Source organism: Emys orbicularis, chromosome 4, assembly GCF_028017835.1.
Source record: "Emys orbicularis isolate rEmyOrb1 chromosome 4, rEmyOrb1.hap1, whole genome shotgun sequence".
In the NCBI taxonomy this organism is placed as follows: Eukaryota; Metazoa; Chordata; order Testudines; family Emydidae; genus Emys; species Emys orbicularis.
Window position 1 is genome coordinate 138,241,936 of NC_088686.1, and position 22,977 is coordinate 138,264,912.

The window sequence follows — 22,977 nt, forward strand, 5'->3', positions numbered from 1 at the left end:
CGCGTGCCCGAGGTGGACATGCTGGCAGTCTGTATATTTCACCCCACACTTCACTGTCAATCACCATCAGCAGCCTCCCGTAGCCCTTCCATCCCAGGCTCTCGGGCCTTGAAAAACTCAAGTCCCTTCCCCACCATCTCGTTTCCCTCATTTGCTCCCTGGAAATAACGGTGCTGCCCTGCGTGGAGATCTGCAGAGGGAAAGCGCTCATGAGTTGTTACAGAGAACGAAACCCCCCCTTCCCTTGGGTTTTTCTCCCCTTCTCCAGAGGAGTTAAAGGAGGGACACAGGGATCGAGCGACCCGCCTGGAGTCACACCCAAAGTCAGCGGCAGAAATGGAAACTGAACCCAGGAACTCCTAGTCCCCTGCTTCGCCCACTGCATGCGCTGCCTTTTGTCCCGCAAGGATGGAAGGAGCCTGGGACTGTTCTCTGTGCCTCTGCCATTTGGGGATTTACTCTATGTAGTTCCCTCCCAGATACTCCCTAGAGAAGTATTACCTAGTGGTTGGAGCAGGGGCCTGGGAGCCAGGAGCTCTGTCCCTAATTCTGGTCCTAACCTGCTGCATGCTCGGGTCTTAACTCGTCTGTGGCTGAAGTGCCGAGGGGTGCCAGCCTGGCCCCTTTTGCTGGCAGGAAATGCAGCCAAGTTAAACCAATACAGCCGTTTGGGATCCTGTGGGGGCAGGGTTCCCTCCTGGCTTCTCTCCATTTATGACTCCGGTGAAGCCCTTTGAGAGCATCAGCTCAGCCCTGGCGGCAGCAGCAGCAGCATGCATCATAAACCTGTCTCTAGCTGCAGCCTAAATCACACCAGGCCTGGAAATTTGCTGGCTTTTATAGCCAGGTTCTCTGGGGCATGACAGGGAGCAAGCTCCACTGGGCACCGGATAAGCAACCTGCCTTCTGAGCATTGTGAAGCGAGGGTGGAGTCCAGGTGCCATGTATACCAGTAATGGGGCACATGTCCCCCCAGCGCCCCAACACTCCCAAACCCCACTCCGTACACCCCCAGCATGCTCACAAAGCACGCTTACAATTAACCCCCTACCAAGCAACCGGTCTGACCTTTGAGCAAATGCTACCTTGAGTGGCCAGAACTAGGCCACTTCCTCTCATTGCAACCCCAAAGCAGCAAACCAGGGGCACTGTGGGTATAAATAGTGCCCAGAGCATTGTGGGTATAGATAGAATCTGCTGCATTGTGGGTACCAGTGTAACCTGATGCAGAGGAATCTCTCTCTCACACTCATGCTGTCCCCTACCCTGTTTGCAGTGACTGCTTCTTTGACCTTCCTGTTGGCACACCTGTCTCTTTCCTCCTTCCAATCTGTGTTCAGTAGCAGGTCCATTCGCTCTCATGGCTACAAGGGGTTCAGTGGTTACGGCAGTGACCTAGGAGTCGTAGGTTCTAGTCCCAGATGTGCCACTGATTTGCAGGCTGACCCTGAGCTAGTCACTTCTGCTTTCTGTGTCTCTTGTCCCATGTGTAGCTTGAGGGCACTACTTGTGTTACAGCTGCGGGGAGCAGTTGTGAGAATTAATTCATTAAATGTTTGTAAGGCAGTGAGAGAGCCTTGGGCAAAAGCAGCCTAGAGCGTTATTATTAAAAGGATACAAAAAACCCACCAGGTCCCAGAGCCCTTTGCATAGAGTAGGACTGGGATTGCTCACTCCCCACTGAAATGCTGCCACTTCTGGGGTAGAACACTGCCTGGCAGGGAGGGAGGGAGGAGGAGTCACTAACAGCTATTATGCAGGAAGGATTTTAGGGAGGCAGAGAGTGCAAAACTGGAGCGTACCCAAGACAAAGGCCCCACACGCCATTTCTTCCAAAAGGTACCACCGAGCCTTCAATGGCCACGCCCCACACTTTAGGTCTGATCCAGCAGCACGGGGCACCTGGCCGGGTGCCAGGCTTCAGGACTGAGTCCATGAGAGAAGCGCCACCTCGAAGAAGTGAGGTTTTTACCCACGAAAGCTTATGCCCAAATAAATCTGTTAGTCTTTAAGGTGCCACCAGACTCCTTGTTGTTTTTGTAGATACAGACTAACACGGCTACCCCCTGATACTTGACGCCACCTCTTGAGTCACTAACACCTCTTCCTGCTGCACCCGGGATGATCTCCCAGCCAAGCCGTGACTAGACCCAACATGCTTCATGTTCCATACCTGCAGCCCACAGTACAGGGACTCTGATGGCCAAACTGCCAGCATGTACCCACAGGACGACCCCCCCCCCCTTGTTTCATTGATTTCTCCCAGAGTGAGATAGCGCCCTCAAGTCAAGAAAGGACCCAGACGACATGCCTGATGGCCAGAATGCAGCCTAGTACGCCTGGGTTGAATCTGGGCCCTTTGGGATCCTAAAAGCAACAGCCTCTGTCATTTGAGCTAATGAAGTAAGGTCCAGCTTGTTACATATTTAGTAATTGACACAGTTGGAGCCGGAATGCCGTTGACTGCCAATGAGATTTTGGCTCCTAAGTCCCTTTTGAAAATGATATGTAGGGTTCTGAGCACAGCAGTGCCTAAATACCTTCCCAATTCTGGGCCTCGGGCTATGAGCTGGAAGCAGCGGCATCCTCCTAAACACTTGTCACCGGTGTGGCTGCCTGTAGCACTCTCTGCAGGCCACGCCTGGCACTACAGGCACTCCCTGCCTCAGTTTCCTCCGAGGTGGTCCCCAACCCTCAGCCTTCCCCACCCAGGCTGGAGGTGGTGATGGGGCCCAGCCCTCCAGCCAAGTCTCTGACTAAAACTTCACCCCTTCCAAGGTAACAAGAATCCAAACACACAAAAGGTTCTTCCGCTCTCCATGGGCTCCTCTTCAGCCCCCCAGGGTTAGCTCCCAGCCCCTCTGGGCTGCCATTCCGTCATCCCTGCTGCAGGGTCCCGATCTGAGGCCAGAAGGGCCCATTGTGGCCATCTGGTCTGACCCTCTGTATCACACAGGGCCTGAACTCATTCCTCTTTGAGCTAGAGCTGGGCTTTTAGCAAAGCCGGGATCAGAGAGCGGGGAGCCTAGGGCAGTGATGGATGGAGAGGGAGAGGTGGAGGGGAAAGACAGAGAGATGGTGGTGGGGAGAGAGAATGAGGAAGAGATGGGGAGAATGAAGGAGAGAAAAAGGGAGAAGGAAAGAAAGAGGGAGAGAGAAGGGAATGGCGAAGGGAGCCATCCATCTGTGATGTCAGACAGCAGCTGCGGGCAGCCGGCGAGCGGCTGACTCCCTCTCTGAGCTATTCCAAGCAGCTCGCAGTGTCCCTCTCAGTCCCTTTCCCCCCACACACACACTTTACTTTCCCGGTCTGACATTTTCTCCCCTACGCCCCGCTCCGGGCCACCTCCAGCTTTTTCTCTTTCCTGCCTCCTGATCAAAGTGCATCCTCTCCCCACCACACCCCGATCTCTGCCCCGGCTTCTCCAATCACCCGGCATCTTCCTGCCCCTGGCCCCTGCATTTCGGTTCTCTCCTCCTAGCCCTCTCCCCAAACTGGTTGATCCTCTCGCATTCCTTCCCCAAAATGGTTTCTGCCTTCCTTGGATTCCCGCCAGCACCATGTATATAACTTCCCTCCTGAAGTGAAAGCAACGTCTCTCCCGCTCGCCTGGCTGCACAACGCCCTGGAGAGGGGAACCCTTGGGATTATTTCCCATGGCCCCATCTTCGCTTGGTACCAAATAGACTGAACAGAAACCGCAGTGTCCAAACTGCCTTGGTTTCTCTCACCCAAACAGCCCCCCTTCCACTGAACACATCAATTACCATCTCCGACCTCGTCCCAAGAAAACACAGGCCAGATCCTGATCTCCCTGACTCCGGCTTCATGCCACTGAGTGCAGCAGGATCACAGAACCGGGCCCCTCAGCTATATTTAGCCTTTCCTCAGCCTTCCCTGCTCTTTCGCATCACCGGCGAGATAGACGGTACAAACAGGCACTTCGTCAGCCGTCAGGAACAGGAAAACCAGATCGATCGCTCACCGAGTTTAAACCTGTCCACACCCACCAAACGGCCCCATTCTCTCCTGTGCCTTGGGCACGCACTTTCCTCTCGCTCGCCGCTGGGTCGAGGCATTCCCTCCACACGCTTTCTAATGCCTCCTTTGTGCTTTGCCGGGTGTCCGTCTCCCATGTTTCTAGACACCCCCACGCAGGTCCCGTCTCCCCTCCCCGCCTAGGTGGAAAGGATACTTCCATTCCACAATGCCGATGCAGGCTTTCCGCAGCGGGTGCTGAAGGATTAAGCAGAACAGAGCCCTGGCTGGCCGGGGGGCTGCTGGTGGCACCGGTTTCTTTGGCTTTTCTTTCTGTTGCTTTTTCTTCTGATCATCCTGGGCAGAAGCAGGCTCCATGATCTTCCTTCCCTAGCTGCCTCCGCCAGTTCTTCTCCCCCCGTCCTCTCCTCCCACAGCTGAGACCCCCGTCCCCAGCCCGAAGCCCCTTCTGGTTCTCTTCTGCCGAGCCAGTCTCCTCGGTGCAGAGCGGGAGGCGGAGGGTGAGGGGGGGCTGGAAATCGCACTCACACATACACAAATGCACCAGGCATGAGTTTAAAATTAGACTCCGTCCCCGCTCTCTGGTGCTGTCAGAGTTCCTGAGACAGCAAAAGAAGCCCAGCAGCTGTTGCTTATCCCAACACCGGTAACTGCTTCCCAAGCTACGGCTCCAGGTTGGGAGTGGGGGTGAGGGACCCACTTCAAGAGGGAAATACTCGGCGAAAATCCCTCTTCAACCCACTTCAGCTCTCTCCCTGGCCCTCTTCCCCATCTCCCTCTGGCTTCTGAAGCAGCCCAAGGAATCATCAGGCTGTTTAAACAACACAAGCCGCCTGCTTTGTCCGACTGGGCCCAGGGTGCATCTAAAGAATGAAATATCAGTCCTCACTTGGGTTGGGTGACTGCTGCAGATAAATCCTACCTCATTTGCAAATGCATTTGCCTCTCCCTTCTGGTGTTCACTTTCCGGTAATCCTTCCGGCCAGTGCGTTTGTTAGGACAAACATTCCCCGTCAAAGCAAATGTTGTTACTAATCGGAATCAGGGAATGTATGGAAACCGCTCCGTGCTAGGCGCTGCACGTACATGAGCGACAATCCCTGTCCCAACAAGTGTAGAATCTAACCAGACACGAGTGGGAGGAAGTTAGAGTTCTGATCCCCACTTTGCAGAAGGGGAACAGAGCAGTGAGGGCCAGATCCTCAAAGGTATTTGGGCACCGAACTCCCACGGGGCTCAATGAGAATCAGGCACCTAACTGCCTTTGCGGATCTGGGTCAAAGTCCCAGTAGCAGAGCCAGGAATGGAACGCAGCTCTCCTGAGCCCCACGCCAGGGCGGGAACCCCGAGTGTCTCCTTCTGCATTGCAGAGTAGTCACAGAAAGCACGTGCCGAACTCGGAGCGTTTGCCCCTGGATCCTGACTGTAACTAGCAGGCACTTCTCCAAGGCCTGCCCAGCAAAGGGGGGTCAGCAGTGCCGTTAGCCTCATCCAGAGCGAGGAACACAGCCCATGTCTCCTGCTGCCTCCGCTCGGCTGCCAGGGAAATTCAGTGGTTAAGATCTGGAGCAGGCTCCCAAGGGAGGCTGTGGAATCCCTGTCACTGGAGATTTTAAAGAACAGGCTGGACACACACCTGGTCTAGGTTTACTGGTCCTGTCTCAGCACACGGGGCTGCACTTGATGACTTCCCAAGGTCCCTTCCAGCCCCACATTTCGAGGATTCTACAGGGCTTGTTCTGGATTTCACCCCCTAAAAGGGTCTAGGACTGGCTAGCACCAACACCCAACATCTTGTCTTCCCCCTCTGTCGCATCGCTGCATTTTACACTGACTGATCTGCCTGCATGTCCCCTAGGGAAATGTCTACATACAAACAGTTAAATACTCCAGGAGATGTATTAGACTTTGCCCTGCTACAGGGGCCTTTACCCTGGATGTGTTTTACAAACATTACTAGATAATAATACCGAGCACCTACAGAGGCTTATATCTGCAGATGTCAAAGCTCTTTAGAAAGTTGGGTCAGACGTATTATCCTGTCACGGAGTGTGGGGGGACACAAGGCCCTGCACCCCCGGCTTCCTGCGATTCACCATGACTCTCAGCCAGCCAGTAAAGCAGAAGGTTTATTTAGATGACAGGAATACAGTCCAAGACATGTCTTGCAGGCACAGACAACAGGACCCCTCAGTTAGGTCCATCTTGGGGTCCCAGGGCACCCCAGCCCCCTTGGGAGGTCAGAGCCCCGTCTGCCTCCCAGCCATATCACCAGCCAGCTCTGAACTCTCTCTCTAGCCTTTGTTCAGTTTCCCGGGCAAAGGTGTCACCTGGCCTCTAACCCCTTCCTGGGTTCTCAGGTTACATGCTCAGATATCCTCCCTTGGCAAGTCTCCCATCCCCCAATGCAGACCGTCTTAGCCACACTCCCCTGTCAGCATTCAAAGACCACATTAAGAACAGTCCCAGTTCGTCACATATCCCCATTTCACAGGTGGGGAACCTGAGGCCTGGAGAGGCAACGTGCTCAGAGGCATGCAGCAAACTCACGGCAGAGCTGACAAAACAACCATATCTTGCGCTTTTAAACCCTGCTCTGCGAACACTTGACAAAGAAAGAACGTATCAGTGTCCCTATTTTACAAGCAGAGAAACTACAGGCCCACATGATGGGGGTACTGGCCCCACACCAGACAGCAGGCTAGGGACAGAACCCCCATTCCCTGCCTTGCAGCTGGAGGTGCTAACCACTCTGCCACCACCCTGCTATGGCTCATATAGGGTGACCAGACAGCAAATGTGAAAAATCGGGACAGGGGGTGGGGAGTAATAGGAGCCTATATAAGAAAAAGACCCCAAAATCGGGACTGTCCCTATAAAATCGGGACATCTGGTCACCCTAGGCTCATACCATCTCAGGATCATGTCATCTGCCATGGAACTGCCTGTCTTGGGAGCATCCCAATTTGAGGGCCAGCAACCCCAGTGCGACACAGTCCTGAAGGAGAATCCCTTGGCTACATGCCTGCTAACCAATGGGGGGAGGGGAGACGCTGCAGCTGTTCCTGTCCATTGCTGCATGTTCTGGGAGAATCAGCTCAGCTGTAAAGGGGTAAAATTAGCAACATTAATTCCACACACGCACACACCCCCAATCTTTTCCCACATTTTAGGGTCAAATATTCCTTCTCACACCCCAAATGATGGGGTCCCTGGAGGTATCATGGGCTGCGTTCACCACATCTGACTGTAGTCCTGAGTGGGTCCCCATTTTGCCCTCCCTCCTTCTCCCACTAATCACTGTCCCCTTTCACTTGGGATTCAACCTATGAGCTCCGCTACTGCTGCAGCCCCAGAGGGGAGTTCTGAGGATCTCAGCCCTGTTCCAGCGCCACTAGCAGCTGCTAGTGCTAGGAAGGGTCTCTGGGGACATCTCGTGGCCAGCTGGGGGTATGGCAAGTTTGGAATTGGTACACGCACCTTGGTAGATGGTTTTCCTCCACCCCAGTCACAGCTGTAAGTAATTGCACACACTGACTGATCACTGACTAGGTGTGTGCTTTTAAAGACAGAGATCCAGCAATGTGTGAATGGAAGGCCTAAGGAAGGTCTGCTCCCTGCCCCGTGCCATCCCCTTGGCCAGGAAGGGTTAGCCGCAGAGGACTGACATGGTGGTGGCTCCTGGGGTTTTCTAAGGCTCTAGGTGAAGAAATATCAGGCCTAGATGGCAAATTCAGAGGCGACGTTTCCATCCGGCTCCAGTTGGACAGACTCTGCCTCTGGCAGGGATACCGCCAGCCCTAGAAGACACAAGATCGTCCTGAATGGTACTATGGGACCATCACGGAGCTGGATTTGCAGGTGCTTTTTTGTGGTTCAAGAGTTTGCAGGCTTTGACTCAGCCCCAAACTGCCAAGGGAGATTCGGCCCAAACTGCCCCGGGTTAGGAGGCAAACTCTGTGCCAGCCCCGAGTAGCACCTGGCTTCCAATCAAATCCACCAATTGGCAGGCTCCTCTTGGAGGCCTGAGAATCCTCAGCAGAGCCCAGTGGGGACTGTGGCATTCAGAGATCACATCCAGACCACAAAGGTGATTCCATTGATTTCAATGGGATTTAGGAGCTGAAATGCCCTGGAGGATCTGGGCCTCAATGCTGAGGGTGCTCACAAGCGCTTCAGCATTCTATGCCTAGTTCCAGCTTGCTGTACAAAACAAGAGCTTTGTGGCACCCTGCCCAGACTCTCTGTCTGGGAAGCTCAGCCCTTGAAGGCACAACTCCCAATACCACATCTTCCCTTCCAAGCCAAAACTTAACAACAATAACTCTTAAAACCCCAACATTTATATAATACACAATTACACATATTGATAACCAAGGTAATAACTACACTAACAAGGTTCAATTAGTCTGTGAGATGCCCTGCACTGTCGCTTAGACCTGGGAGGTGTAATGTCATGGCACACGTACACAGAAGTTAGGGGGGGGGGAATCCCATCAATGGCTCTTGCTGGATGGTTGTTAACAACCAAACAAAACAACCACGTGCTGTTTACACACATTGCTATGCGCATTGTCTACATTTAGTCGTGGTTGCTCCTTTGAGCTCTAATACCGTTTCCAAGAACTTTTTTGGACTTGTTCAGAACCTGTATACTTTCCTCCACCTAGTAGTTACCACAGCACCATCTTTAAAAAAATACAGAAGGACACCATGGGTATGTCTACACTACGAAATTAGGTCGATTTTATAGAAGTCGATTTTTAGAAATTGATTTTATATTGTCAATTGCATATGTCCACACAAAGCGCATTAAGTTGGCGGAGTGCGTCATCACTACCGTGGCAAGCATCGACTTACGGAGCGGTGCATTGTGGGTAGCTATCCCACCGTTCCCGCAGTCTCCGCCGCCCACTGGAATTCTGGGTTAAGCTCCCAATGCCTGATGGGGCAAAAACATTGTTGCGGGTGGTTTTGGATTCATGTCGTCAGTTGCCTCTCCGTCCATGAAAGCAACAGCAGACAATCATTTCGTGCCAGATACCAGGGCGATTAGAAGAGCACCGCAAGGCGCGCTGCAGATCAGAGAGGCTTTGAAAACCAGTTTCATAATTGGCCAGGCTTCGGTGTGACAGTTGTGTTTCTGCTTGATGCAAACACACCCCCTTTGTTGATTTTAATTCCCTGTAAGCCAACCACCCTCCCCCCTTCGAAATAAAGTAACTATTGTTTTGAAACCATGCATTCTTTCTTTATTAATTTTTTTTTTAAAGAGATAACGGACAAGGTAGCCCGGGTGGGGTGGGGGAGGAGGGAAGGACAAGGCCACATTGCTTATTGTAGCCACACTAAAAATCGAACTGTTTGAATGACAGCCTTCTGTTGCTTGGGTCATCCTCTGCAGTGGAGTGGCTGGGTGCCCGGAGCTCCCCCCCCCCCCCCCCCCGCCTGCATTCTTGGGCGTCTGGGTGAGGAGGCTATGGAACATGGGGAGGAGGATAGGCGGTTATACAGTGGATGCAGCGGGGGTCTGTGCTCTTGTTGGCTTTCCTGCAGCTCCAACAGATGCTTCATCATGTCTGTTTGCTCCCCCATTAGCCTCAGCATCGCATCCTGCCTCCGCTCTTCACACTCACTTAATTCTTTCCTGGCCTCTGCCACTGAATGCCTCCATGCATTAAGCTGTGCCCTATCAGTGCGAAAGGACTGCATGAGCTCGGAAAACATGTCATCGCGAGTGCGTAGAAACATTCTACGCTCTATGATTCTGGGGGGACCGCATACTCACCTGTGCTGCTGAGTTCGCCACGCTGACCAAACAGGAAATGAAATTCAAAAGTTCCCGGGGCTTTTCCTGTGTACCTGGCTAGTGCATCAGAGTTCAAAGTGCTTTCCAGAGCGGTCACAGTGGAGCACTCTGGGATAGCTTCCGGAGGCCAATACCGTTGATTTGTATCAGCACTACCCCAAATTTGACTCAGCAAAGTCGATTTTAGTGCTACTCCCCTCGTCGGGGAGGAGTACAGAAGTCAATTTTAAGAGCCATTTTGGTCGACGGAATGGGGTTGGTTGCGTGGACGCATTCATTTTTAAATCGACCTAATGCGGCTAAATTCGACCTAACCCCGTAGTGTAGACCAGGCCCATGATACAGACAGAAGGGACTTCAAGTGTCAATAGCAATGAATACAGTGGTCAAGAGACACGTCTTCAGGCTCCTCATGAAGTGCACTGGTATTCATACTGCCAAGCTTTGCAGGTCACAGAAGAATAGTTTTCTGTTACTAGAGAAACTTTAATCAATAGTCAGCAGAATGCCAGCAAAGCAAGTGTGTTGGCAGAAGCAAAGGGGCTTATGGTACAGATGGATTTGGAATTCACAATCTGCATCTTGGTATTTTTGGATGTGTGTATTATGTTATCACCTTCTTGCAGCGGGAAAACATTGATTTTGCCTGTGCAGTAAATGCAATAGAGAGTTGCTGAAAAGTTTTGCACAACCTGAGAATGGATGAAAAGTTCCACAGGTATTTCGTCAAAGCTGAACAGCAGGCTACTGAACTGAATCTGCAAATGCCAGCTTACAGGAAGAGGCAACCAGCAAAAACTCTGGATCATTTTTACCCCAGTCACACCGCATCCTACCTTTTGGAATCTTTAAACAATAAATATAAAGTCGATTTCTTTTTCCCTGCACTCAATGCTGCAATAAGTGAAATTGACAGACAATTTAATACTCAAAGCGTGTCCTATCTCACTGCAAAAAGCCTGAAAACTGTTCATATATCAAAAGGAAAAGAAGCACTTGTGAAGCTGAATGAAGAATTTCAGTGCAGAGTTCCTGAAATGCAATATGATTTATTAGTACACCACACTGAACCTATTTTAAACGCTCAGGGACCAGACAGTGGAATATCTTTTCTGGAACTCATGAAGGTCTGTAAAGAACATGACCTGGAACTTTTGTATCCTGATGGATTTGACCTATTGGTGCTTTTGGCAACATTACCTGTTACAGTTGCAACTGCAGAAAAATGTTTTAATGCTAAAAAGTGTAAACTTGGTAGACTTTGCAGCCGCCTGACAGAAGCTCGTCTTCAGCAACTGTTAATTCTTGCAGTAGAGACTGAAGTAACCAACAGCGTTAACACAGAAGAGGCTGTGGATACCTTTATTCAGATGGCTCCCCGGTGCATGGATTTCCGTCGAAATGGTGAGTGTACCACTGTTTATTTCTATGCAGATGATGTAGGTGCGTGTGTTGATATGGTTTAATGTGTATAATATGTATGTGTTTAACTTGCCCTTCCAAAAGTGGTCAAATTGAAATTCCTGCCCACGCCCCTGCCCACCAACGTCTCCGGCATGCTCTACCTGTTTGCTGAAACAGGAGTGAAAGCACAAGCAAGAGAAGCTCTTCAAACGGGGACTCCTCCCTGTTGCTGGCTCTGGTTGCCGGGAGCATGCAGACCCAAAAGACGGCTTGGCAGGATGCGTTGGGAACCCGATGGGCCGTAACAGCTTCCTGCCATGTGCAGGGCGAACAGTCACGTTTTCCCACACTGAACCAGGAGCTAGAGTGGCCACAGCTGGGGAGGGCGCTAGGAAGCCTGGGATAGGGTGGTTTGACTCCGGTTTGAGTACTGCAGTGTGGATGCTGGAGCCCCGGCTTTGGGGCCTGTGTCCTGAAATGGTAAACCTAGGGCATGGACACTCCCAAATGCAGGGTCCACGCACTCAAGTCCCACTAACCCATGCCTTACATTGCAGTGTAGACATGCCCTCTGAGAGCTGGCTGGGGGTTTGGGTTGCCAGGCTTATTTAGCTTGTAGGCAAGGAGTGGAGGAGCGGGCCAGAAGTGCAGGCTGGCCTCTAGAAGCCAAGGCCCAGAGAGCCAGCTGTGTGCGCTTAGGACTGGCAATGACGGGTGTGCCCTGGGGATACCCAATGTTACCAATTCCCACGATTTTATTGTGTCATGATATTTGCTACTCCTCATAAGGCCTGAAGTCAGGTGAATACAAGAGAATCTCAGCTTGCACTTCAAACAAATATGAAGGATTCTTTTCACCCTCCCTGTGGTGGAGAAAAGTTTAAAAACGTGAGCCAAGTGTGACCCTAAAAGCTCAGACACCAGAAGGCAAGTGAAAAGAACCAAATATTTATGATGTTTGTAAAAATCTCATGACTTTTAAGCCAATCTTGCGATTGTCAAAGGCTTGAGCTAACAGTGGATACACTAGATGAACACTGCCACAGAACGGAGGAATTCTTGCCCCTGTATTTGGCCCCGTGGTGCCAGGGGCCACACAAGGCCCCGCTTCTAGGGGCTCAATGTGGTTTTGGAAGAAGTCAGGAGCGAGGAGGGGGCTGGCGAGCAGCAGCCTTGTCTTGTCTAGTTAGATTGTAAGTGCTTGAGGGCAGGAATTGTCTGCCACTCTGTGTTTGTGCAGCACCTACCACAACCAGGCCCTGATTTTGGTTGGTTCCTAGGCACTGCTGTAATGAATGTGATTAATAACCTGCCCCTCCCACCGTGAATGTAGCCCCCTGGCATTCGGGGTACAGCATTTTAGCCGTCAGGCTGGAGAGGTTGGACGCCCAGTTCTAAACTATTGGGGTAGAGCAGGTCGACTGTGAGCAGTAGGATCCTGAGCCAAGGTTTCCCCCGTGGCTGCCTCTGCCCTGGGAGCAGCCTCACACGCTGGGGCATTGGTTTTGCCCACGTCTGGGCTAGAGTTCCCCAGTAGACAATGCTCTGAACCTGCCCCGAGCTGGGCACTGCTGGCTCTCCTGACCTCTCCAGAGCCCCAGCGGTCTGCTGCAAGCACCATTCCAGGTCTCGCTCCTGGGGTCTGGCCCAGCGGGACGCCTTACCCGGGCCTGGTTCTGACTGCACGGCCCCCACAGGAAGTAGTTCAGAGGAGTCAGTCAGCTCTGTGGGGCCAGGCTCTCCTATCCACCGGCAATTAGTGCCCAAGGACATAGGGTGCCCTGAAAGGCCAGAGTATCAATGTGCTGCATTAGCTCCCATTTCTTGCTCTAATGCATCATCCTGCCATGCTACCAGGATCCTGCTGTGCCACTGCCTTGACCCTCAGTGCCCCATCTTCCTTCCTCACTAGGCCCTCACTGTGCCTCCCCCGCAGGGTGTCATTGCCTGGGAGGGGCAGTGCCACCACCCTCCATTGCCCCTCAGACACCCCCAAACCGCTTGCTTGCCCCTGAGAAGGGAAGCCAGCTCCCTGGTGTGTGGGTCACCAGCCGTGCCTCTGTCCCCTGCAGCCCCCTTAGCTGTTTGGTTTGGTCCAGATGCTGATGCTGCGGATGATCAGCCATTCGCTCTGACTCTCTGTCACTAGGATCCGCACGCACTCCGGGGCGGCAGCCGTGCTGTTCTCCAAGCCGCTCCGTTCAAAGTGTCCCTTCTCAAAGGCTCCGACGTGGGTGTATGTAGAGCAGCCCTTGCCTTTCCCCTGCCGCTGGCTGCCCAGCTCCACGGCCCCTGAGTGGAGATAGTCGGTGTGGCGCTCCTCGGAGCCGGTGTGGACCTGGAGCCGTGAGATACGGGCAGGCTGGTGGAACACGATGGTGAAGTGGCTGCCAGCAGATGGGGCTTTCCCCCAGAAGTACTCCGGCATCGTGCCGTAGGCCTTGCTGGGCAGGTAGTTCTCAAAGGTGTCTATGTCTGTGAACATCACAGCTGGGGGGTTGTCAGGCAAGTCCAAGGAATCTGCCTCGAAGTCGTTGTCTTTCAGCCGATTGACCACCCCCTGGAAGGAGGAGTACAGGCCGATGTGCTGGAAGAGGGACGGCTTGAAGCGAATCACCTCCTTCTGGGTGAGCAGCAGGCGGAAGTGCCCCAGCAGCCAGTCTACCAGGAAATGCCGTGTGAACAGCAGCAGGAACTGGGCCAGCTGGGGCAGGTCGCTGGAGTGGTAGAGTTTGCCAATGTAGCCCAGCATGGAGAACTCCAGCGTGACCCAGTAGGAGCCTTCCCGGGATGCCACTGCCTTCCTGATGGCAGTGAAGAAGGACTTGGAGCACTGCACGTCATCCTCAGTCATGAGATAGTAGGAGGAAAGGTTGGCAGCGAAGCTGAGGAGATACGCATAGTCCACGTTTTGCTTGGCTCTGAACTGCACTCGATTCTCGGCATCATTGTAGTTCCTCTTCAGGCCTTCCAGGGGCGGGTAGCACTCCGGAGGGGCATGGATAACCAGCAGCTGGCCCCGGAGGAGGTGGGGAGTGAATCTTGCGGTAATGTCCGTCACCACCTGGGTGTTCCACTCCGAGTCTGGGTCAGCCAGGTGCACCACCACCACCATCTCCTCCAGCTCCTCCTGGATTGACTGCTTGAAGATGGACTTCAGCGTGTCCAGGAGGTAGTTGCCTCGCTTCCGCTTGACAGACGACAGCCCCACAGTGAGGAACTCTGAAACACGGAGGGATGAAAGGACAGACATGAGCACCACTGACACATCAGTAAGGCTCAGACCCTCACGGTATTTCGGGGCCTAACTCCCTTTGAAATCCAGGAGAGTTGGGCACCTAAATACCTGTGAGGGTGCGAGGCTGGCTGATTTCACAAGAAGCCAATAGCAGGTCCTTGTGTTTGAACTCAGGCTGACACCCTCTACTGAAGGTCTCAGAGGATGGCTGGGCCTTTACGGGGAGTTGTGCCCAGCCTTACCTATGACAGATTGGCTACATCCCACCTGAGATGGATAGCTGCCTTCAACGACCTGAAGGGGGGTTCCAAAGAGGATGGAGCTCGGCTGTTCTCAGTGGTGGCAGATGACAGAACAAGGAGCAATGGTCTCAAGTTGCAGCGGGGGAGGTCTAGGTTGGATATTGGGAAACGCTATTTCACTAGGAGGGTGGTGAAGCACTGGAACGGGTTCCCTAAGGAGGTGGTGGAATCTCCTTCCGTAGAGGTTTTTAAGGTCAGGCTTGACAAAGCCCTGGCTGGGATGATTTAGTTGGGGTTGGTCCTGCTTTGCAGGGCTGGCTTTAGGCACTGCGGGGCCCGATTCAAAAGAGCTGCCGCTGAAGACAGCGGCGGGACTTCGGCGGCAGCTCTATTGGCTGCCGGTGCATTCGGAGGAGGGTCCTTAGGGACGTTGCGGGGCCCTCTTAGGGGGAATCGGGTGAATTGCCCTAAAGCCGGCCCTGCTGCTTTGAGTAGGAGATTGGACTAGGTGACCTCCTGAGGTCTCTTCCAACCCTAATATTCTATGATTCTATTCCTTTCCCCAACTTTGTGTCTGTCTTCTGAATTTCAATGGTAGGCTCTAGGAGTCAGGAAGCAAATTGTACTATTTGTTTGTACAGCAGCTAGCCCACTGGTAAATGTGAATTGTTTAATGATGCTAGTAATTTCAGGAGAAATGTGTGTGTACCCGCCCTTGCTTATTTATCACGTTTTCTTGTTAATTTCCCCTTTGCGTCCTACCGAATCTCTCTCAGTGAAAAGCTCCAAGCCCGTGTTGTTTAATCAGAGTGGAATAGCTGCCATCTCTCCTCGCCCCAGATGACTCAACCACTCCCACTGCACCTCCAAACTGACGCAAATGAGAATTTTAGTGCCACCAAAAAAACCCTCCACCAACACACAAGACAGGACAGGGTCTCCTCTCTCTTCTGCTGGTCCCCTTCCCCAAGGGAGAGCAGGAGCAGGTAGGAAGAACTGCCTCCCTGTGGCCATGGAGTAGCAAGAGTTGCACAAACAGAGCTAGAAGGAAGCTGTACGTCTTGTGCCAGATCGTTTTGCCCACTGGGCGACAGTGTCACACCAGCTATGCCAAGGGGAAACTCCCTTCCCGGCTGTGATGGGGGACACCAGCCCCACACTGAGCTGGCAAGGGCTATGGGGCTCAGCCCTGCCCCGCTGCACCTGCATTCGCTGCCAGGTAATGAAGAAATTTACCAAGGGAAGTGGACAGGTCTGTGGGTGGCTGTCCCAGGAGGAGAACAGATCTCTTAGCTTTTGCTTCCCGAGGAAAGGATCAGCCCAGAGCCTTTGCAGAGACTGCTAACTGGGTGCCAGAGCTCTAGGGGGAAGGTGGGCCTGGCGCGGGACAGTGGAGATTGGTTTTGGAACCCCTTCTGCAGTAAAGCAAAGCAGTGATTTGCAGGCTGCCTGGGCCAGGCCTGTGGGGCCCAGCGAGACTGCGGCAGGGAACCTGTGTCTGGGAGCAGTGGGGAAATGCCTCACTAAACTCCTGTGGATTTTTGCACCCTACGCGAGTCTGCCCTGTGGTTTGTCTCGGACCCGGGAGCGGGGGGGGGGGGGGGGGTGTCACACACTCCACTTGCAGCAGAGGGAAGGCCACAGCCCACTGTTGTTTCTGTTTTGGGCCCTCTCCCGTGGGCGTGAATAGCTCCTCAATGACAAACGTCTGCAGCCACTATTCCAGGCTCCGGAGAGACTCAGCCGTGTGTTTGCTAGAGCCCTAGTGAGGGTGTGGCAGCTTGTAGCTTTCAGAGGAGTTAACAGGTAGAGGCTACAGGGGAGCCTAGCCTTTAACTTGACCTGCAGACTCATGTGACAGCTACAACCTGCCTTGTCTTCACTAGGATGTTAACTCAAGTAAAGCCCACGCCATTCTTCCAAGTAACGTCAAGGCTGCTCCCAGACCTCTCAAACGGTGGCGAGCCCCGCCATGGGCAAGACAGCCAAGCCCAGCACCCGAACACAGGTATAGACTCAGAACCACAGGGTGAGAAGGGATCGCAAGGTCAGCTCATCCAGACCCCTGCCACAATGCAGGACTTGTTTCTCTAACCCATCTCAGACAGACTGCTCCAGCCTCCTTCTGAAAACCTCCAGCGAAGGAGTTTCCACAAGCTCCCTAGGCGTCTGTCCCATCGTCCTACTCTTCTTACCGTTAGGAAGTTTTTCCTGAGGTTTAATCTACATCTGCTGTGCTCATAGGTGCTGACTCTGTGGGTGCTCTGGGCCTGGAGCACCCATGGGGAAAAATTGGTGGGTGCCCTGCACCCACCGGCAGTTCCTCGCTCTGCCCCCCCGCTCCAGCTTACCTCCGCTCCGCCTCCTCCCCTGAGCGCGCCACCACGTCCTGCTTCTCCCCCCTCCCTCCCGGCACTTGGTGCCACGAAACAGCTGTTTCATGTGGCAAGCCTGGGAGGGAGGGGGGAGGAGGGGGAACGCAGCGTGCTTGGGGGAGGAGACGGGGCCGGGGCAGGGATTTGGGGAGGGATCCAATAGGGGCAGGAAGGGGCGGAGTTTGGGCGGGGACTTTGGGGCAGAGGTGGAGTCGGGGCGGGGCCAGGGTGGGAAGGGGTGGCGGCGCGAGCACCCACCGGCACCAAAAAAAGTTGGTGCCTGTGGCTGTGCTGTAGTTTGACTCCATTGCAATGGGGTCAAACTACAGCAGTGGCAAGAGAGAACAACTTTTCTCCATCTTTTTTATGGCAGCCTTTCAAGTATCTGAAGACAGTTATGTGCCCCCTTAATCTCTTTTCCAAACTAAACATAGCCAGTTCCTTCAGCCTTTGCTCGTATGGCTGCATTCCTTCCCTTTGGTCATCTTTGTCACTCGCCTATGGATCCTTTCCAGTTTCTCCACATCCTTTCTAGATATTGGTGACCAAAAACGGACACCGTCCTCCAGCTGAGGCCTAACCAGCGCTGAGTATGCCTCTGTTAATGCAATCTAAAATTGCATTTGCTTTTTGTGCAACAGGATCGCATTGCTGACTCCTGCTGAGGTTATGAACCACCACAGCTCCCAGATCCTTCTCAGCAGTGCTGCTGCCAAGCCGGTTATCCCCCATTCTGCATTGGTGCCAGAGCAGCAGTTGCAGAAATCCGTCAGCTGGCTTCCCAAAAGCTGCTCCGCTATGGCTGGTGCCTCTAACCCAGCGTTTCTCGCCAGTCCCGGAGATCTCCCGGACACAGTTTAGGAAGGCAGCAAGTCAGTCCCCGTGGTATCAAAAAGGTTGAGAACCACAGCTCTAGACCATCTCTCTCCAGATCCAGCTGCTGGCAGAGAATGCTGAGGCTAAAGCAGGCTGGTCCTGGGATACTCACTCTTCCTAGAGGAGGGCTAGAGCTGGAGAACAGCATCCCCTAGTAGTGCTGCTCCACCCCCCACCCAGCCAGTCACGCCCTCCTCCTGCTCAGACATCTCCACTGGAGTGGGGCAAGGGAGGAGAGGCCATGAAGCCCCCAATTCAGGGATGGGAGGTGGGGTTAGGAGAGGGGAGCGTGGACCCCAGAGCGAGGGGAGGAGATGCGGGAAAGCCCGTGGGGCAGGGCAAGGGGAAGGACGGGGAGGGGATGCGGGACAGCCCAGGGGCAGGGCCAGGGGAGCACAGACCCCAGAGCAAGGGGAGGGGATGTGGGGCAGGGCAAGGGGAGGGACGGGGAAGGGATGTGGGGCAGCCTTGGGGCAGAGCCAGGGGAGCACAGACCCCAGAGCAAGAGGAGGGGAAGCCACTCAGCCCCTGGGGCAGGGCCAGGGGAACACAGACCCCAGAGCGAGGGGATGTGGGGCAGCCCTGGGGCAGGGGAGGGGAACACAGCAGTTAGGGAGCACGGGGGCAGGCACAGGCGGAGTCTCCGCCCAGCCCAGCCTGGTACTTACCACCAGTGGGTCCTCCGGGCGCTGCAGGCAGAGGCTGAGGAGCAGGAGCAGACCCAGGAGCGTCAGGGCAGTGGCGAGCAAGCGCTTTGGGAAGCATCTCATGGCAGCCGGGCTCCGCGGGCAGGGGCTGGCGCCTGGGGGCGTTGCCAGTTTCGGCCGGGCTCCTTCGGGGGAGAGGCAAGAGTGCATGAGGGGCACCGTTCGGAGCAGCGCTGCCCGTCCCGCCTGGGGAGCGCCTGGCCATGCAGAGGCGGCCTGCTCAGGGAGCCAGCCAGCGCCTCGGCTCTCACAGCGCGGAGAGCCAGGGTCCCAAGCAGCTCTCACCAGCTTCCGTGACAAGGGTCCGGCACAGGACACCCATAAGGGTGAGGGGCCCGGCGGGGAGCTGAGGGTGTTTGCTGGCTCTGCAGGGGCCAGGAAGAAACCGCCACAAACAGACTGAACTCCTAGCCAGGGAGCGGCCCTTGACTGAATAAACTTGGGATCTGCCATACTAAATTATGTCACATGACATTGTCATAGAAATTTCTGTCCGTTCCAGCTGAGGAATAAGGAGAGACGGACACAACTAGCTAAGCAAGGAGCCCCAGGAGGGGCGATCAGTTTATTTCAATTGCAATTGGGTTTGAGCTCATAAGTCAGCAAGAACAAAGAAAACACTTACACCAAAGCATTATATGCAGTTGCTTATGATAATTTATCGCTCTATGATTGGCCAAAATTTGCCATTATTACCTTACATAATTAGCAAGTTACATGTATCTGCCCCTCTTATGACCTCTTATTGTTTATTTATTTGCCCCCTCCTTGCTTATTTTGCAAACCAAGCGGTTAGCTATTTACAGGACGCAGGCACAGAAAGTTCCATTGTCTCCAGGTTTGGAGTTTGGCTACATTTCCTCTCGAAGGAACTTCCTGAGTTAAGACATAGCTATAGCTGTGCTGTATAGCTTCCATGTGTACGTGACAAATTTGCCCCCTGGCAGTTAAGTAGAATAATTTTATATCAACATGAGCTCCTTTGACTTATTTGTCACATGGACAGGCGAATACTTGGCTACCTTCTAGGGCTGGGGGAGGAGGGCTGCAAAGCACCTGCGCATATAAACAGCACTCTGGACAGGTGGGTGCACCCCCCCTGGTCTATAGCATATTTGAAGGGAGAGGTGCTGTCTCTCCCCCCCTCCCAACTCCAATTGTGAGATGTCCCACAAAACCCAGTACACTGCAGAGCTCTGGGGTGCTGCGACCTCCAGATCCGCTCACTGCACTGAGCGCTGGAAGATCTGCAGGCACAGATCCATTTGTACGGTGCACAGCAGCTCACGGGCCCTGCCAGAAAAATAAAGCTACTAGTCCAGGGGGCTGCACCCGAAGTTCACGAGGAAACATCAGCTACTGCAGAACATGCCTGCCGACACAGGTGAAAGGAGCACACCCTAGCGTGGCTCTGACCTCCTGGCTTCCCAGGTGCAATACACAATGTTTGTTTTGCACTCTAAAGCCTTTGATGATTTGGCTGTTGTAGTACGTTGGCTCTCTTCTCGAGTGATACCTGGAGAGCCGGGGTTGCGACTAGTGCTACCAGCACCCAGCTGTGCAGCACCCTCAGGCGCAGCCTGCTACCTGCAGCAGGAATCTGGCATGAAAAGCAAGGGCAGATTCGGGGCGAGGAGAGGCAGCTGCACAACGTCAGACGTGTCTCAACTCCTCTCGTGTCTCCAGACGTCTCTCAACTCCTCTCCGACCACTTAGAATCCCAGCCCAGGTACGAGCACGCGGATGCACCAGGCACTGGACCCTAGACCCAGTCTTCAGGTGTTAAAGGATATGAATGGCAGGGTCTTGCTCACAGCACTTGATGGTCATCAGTAAATAGGAACCCCAAACTGCTCAGCACATGAATCCAGCCAGCCCAGGCTCCTGGCACCAGCTGCTCCAGAGGAAGGTGCAAGAAATCCCCTAATGAGCAATACGGACAAACCTGCCCACAGAAGTTTCGCCCTGACCCCAGTCAGGTGCTAGTGGGCAGCAGGAGGGGTTATTAGTCCTCTCTAGGACCCTTTTGCCTTGGGAGGATGGGCAGGGCCCGCAATCAACACTTGCTAAGTCACTGATTGTAAACGTTACGGAATTGTTCGGCCAATGATGCAGATGCCCTCGAAACACATTACAGCCCTTCACCCTGCCCTTTCTACTACCTGCTGGCTGCTACCGAGGCGGAGACGTGTGCGATGGGATGAAGGAAACTGCCTCCACGGGCCTTGGGTACCACCCGCATGCGACGTGGGCAAGTGGTCTCACTGCAGCATCATTCTATTCGTTTTAAGCGCACTCCTCCCCGTGCCTGGTACAGGAATAGCCCCCCCTTTCTTTTCGATAGCCTCTGTAGGGATGGCTATCCCGCAGCCAGAGGGGCGACTGCGGCTCCTATAGACATCCCCCAGCTAGCTTGGGTCTGGCTAGCTTGAAAGCAATAGCCGTGAAGCCCCGACAGCTTGGGGCTAGCTCGCTTGCTCCGGTATCGCGACCCATGCCACAGTCACACCTCTGCCTGCAGTGGCTACCTCGCCAGCCCAGGAAGGACGGATACCACACCAGAGCCTGTTTCAGGCCCGTCCCTCAAGGCATCATTTATTGATTAACCAGGAACTTAGGCAAAATCCCCAAATAAGGTACTGCCTCTGCCCGGCACCAGCTCCTACAAGCTCTTCCCTCACCCAGTGCACAGAGCCAGGGACTCCCATAGGAACCTTGCTACTTCCTGCAGCTCTCACCCCCAACCTGTGTACCGGGGAGTCACCTGACAGCTGGGTTCTTTCCCTGACCACAGCAATTCCTGCAAGCATCAGGATCCCAGCCACTCTCAACTGAGCTCTTGCTGGCCTTTATAAAGACCAGGTGCTTTTCAAGCTATCACCTGATGCCCTGGCCCCACAGCCTGCGAGGATTAGTCACAGGTGGGCTGGGCCCATCTCCCCTTAAAGGGGCCAGGCATGCTTATGACACCTATCTAAAGAGTTCTGGAGGCGCCAGTCATGGATCCATAGTTAAAGCTGACCGAATTGTGTTCTTAAAGCAAGGATTCAACTTGTTCATTATGTCTAGAGAACACAGCCTATCCCCTCTAAATTACAGCCCTCATTCCAAGCGGAGGCCGAATTCTTCAAGAATTTACAAATCAATCTATTAGTTTAGGAGTGAAAATGGATTTAAAATTGGGCCTTTAGAAAGTTAGCATTTGGCATCAGGTTTTTTGTTGGGGGTTTTTTTTTTTTTTTTGGTCCTTTTTGATCTCAGTTTAGCCATTGTCTATCTAGACTTCTCTGGACAACATGCTTCTAGCCGTGAGCTCAGTTTGTGTTTAGCAGGTCACAGGTCACACCGCTCCGTGCACGTTGCCATCGGATTATTGATCAGCAAATTATGAGTTGTGAACTGACCCACCACAAGGCGTCCCTTGCACGGACATTAGTACAAAGTGAACACAGCCATTGTATTCTGTCACACCTGGTTAAGGCCAAGGACAGGGAGGTGAGCCCTGGGGCACCCACGCAGAGAGCCCAGCATGGCCCCACAGACCCGGGAGCTGGGCTCCGTCTGCCAGGCAAAGGCCACTCTGCTGTGATCGGGTCAGGGGCAATCAGAGCACGCCCTGGGATCCCAGCAGATGGCACCACTGTGTCCTTCCTCCTCACCCTGCCATACCCCCAGCTCCCCGGGCAGGGGAGAAAAGCTGGGAGGGAAGGGGCACGTCCCAGAGCCAAGCCCTCCCCACAGCCAGGGGCCACGGGGTTGGGGAGATGGGCCCAGAGGGGCTCGGGAACAAGTGTCAGGCTGTGCCCGCCAGGGTGCTTTGGTGGCGAATGGGAGCAGCGAACCAGCCAAGGCCACTGCAGCCCAGGCGACTTTGTTCCGACCAAAACAAATAAAACCTGATCGCTTCTTGCACCGGCCCGGGATGGGAGCCTGGAATCTCACAAGAGGCCGAGAGAGACAGGCAGCAGGGTGCTCCCCAGGCAAAGATCTCGCCCCAGGAGCACCTCCCTGCTCCTGCACCAGGGATAGATCCCAGGGGAGTCTTGGAGAGAGCCTCCTGGGAAAGGGAACCAGAGAAGCCAGGGATCAGTCAGCAGCCCCAGTCCCTGCCCCATGTCCCAGGTGTGCAACACGGAGCACGGGACACGCAGCCTCGGCCACAGCCACCACAGGAAGGGGTTAATGACAGTGTGTGGGCTGGGCCTGTTACCAGGGTTATGTGCTTGGCATTCTTCCCCCGCCTGCAGAGCCCCCCCCCCCTGCTTGCTACAGCCCCTCAAAGCACAGACCCCCCCCCCCGCCTGCTACACCCCAGCTCACTGCACA

The 22,977-nt window shown here is 54.0% G+C and overlaps 1 protein-coding gene and 1 pseudogene across 1 annotated transcript; both read right to left on the reverse strand.

Moving 5' to 3' along the window:
- LOC135878768 (voltage-dependent L-type calcium channel subunit alpha-1S-like) overlaps positions 1-4,357 on the reverse strand; it is a 100,239-nt pseudogene extending 95,882 nt beyond the window's left edge.
- An 8,933-nt stretch (positions 4,358-13,290) lies between these two features.
- On the reverse strand, positions 13,291-14,427 carry LOC135878549 (alpha-1,6-mannosyl-glycoprotein 4-beta-N-acetylglucosaminyltransferase-like). The gene has a single exon (XM_065404249.1). The coding sequence runs from the start codon at positions 14,326-14,328 to the stop codon at positions 13,291-13,293; it is 1,038 nt and encodes a 345-aa protein (XP_065260321.1). The 5' UTR covers positions 14,329-14,427.
- Between the last annotated feature and the right edge of the window lie 8,550 nt (positions 14,428-22,977).

What these genes read in the sequence shown, in the direction of transcription:
- LOC135878549 (XM_065404249.1), bottom strand. Translation starts at nt 14,328, where the DNA reads ATGGTGGTGGTGGTGCACCTGGCTGACCCAGACTCGGAGTGGAACACC.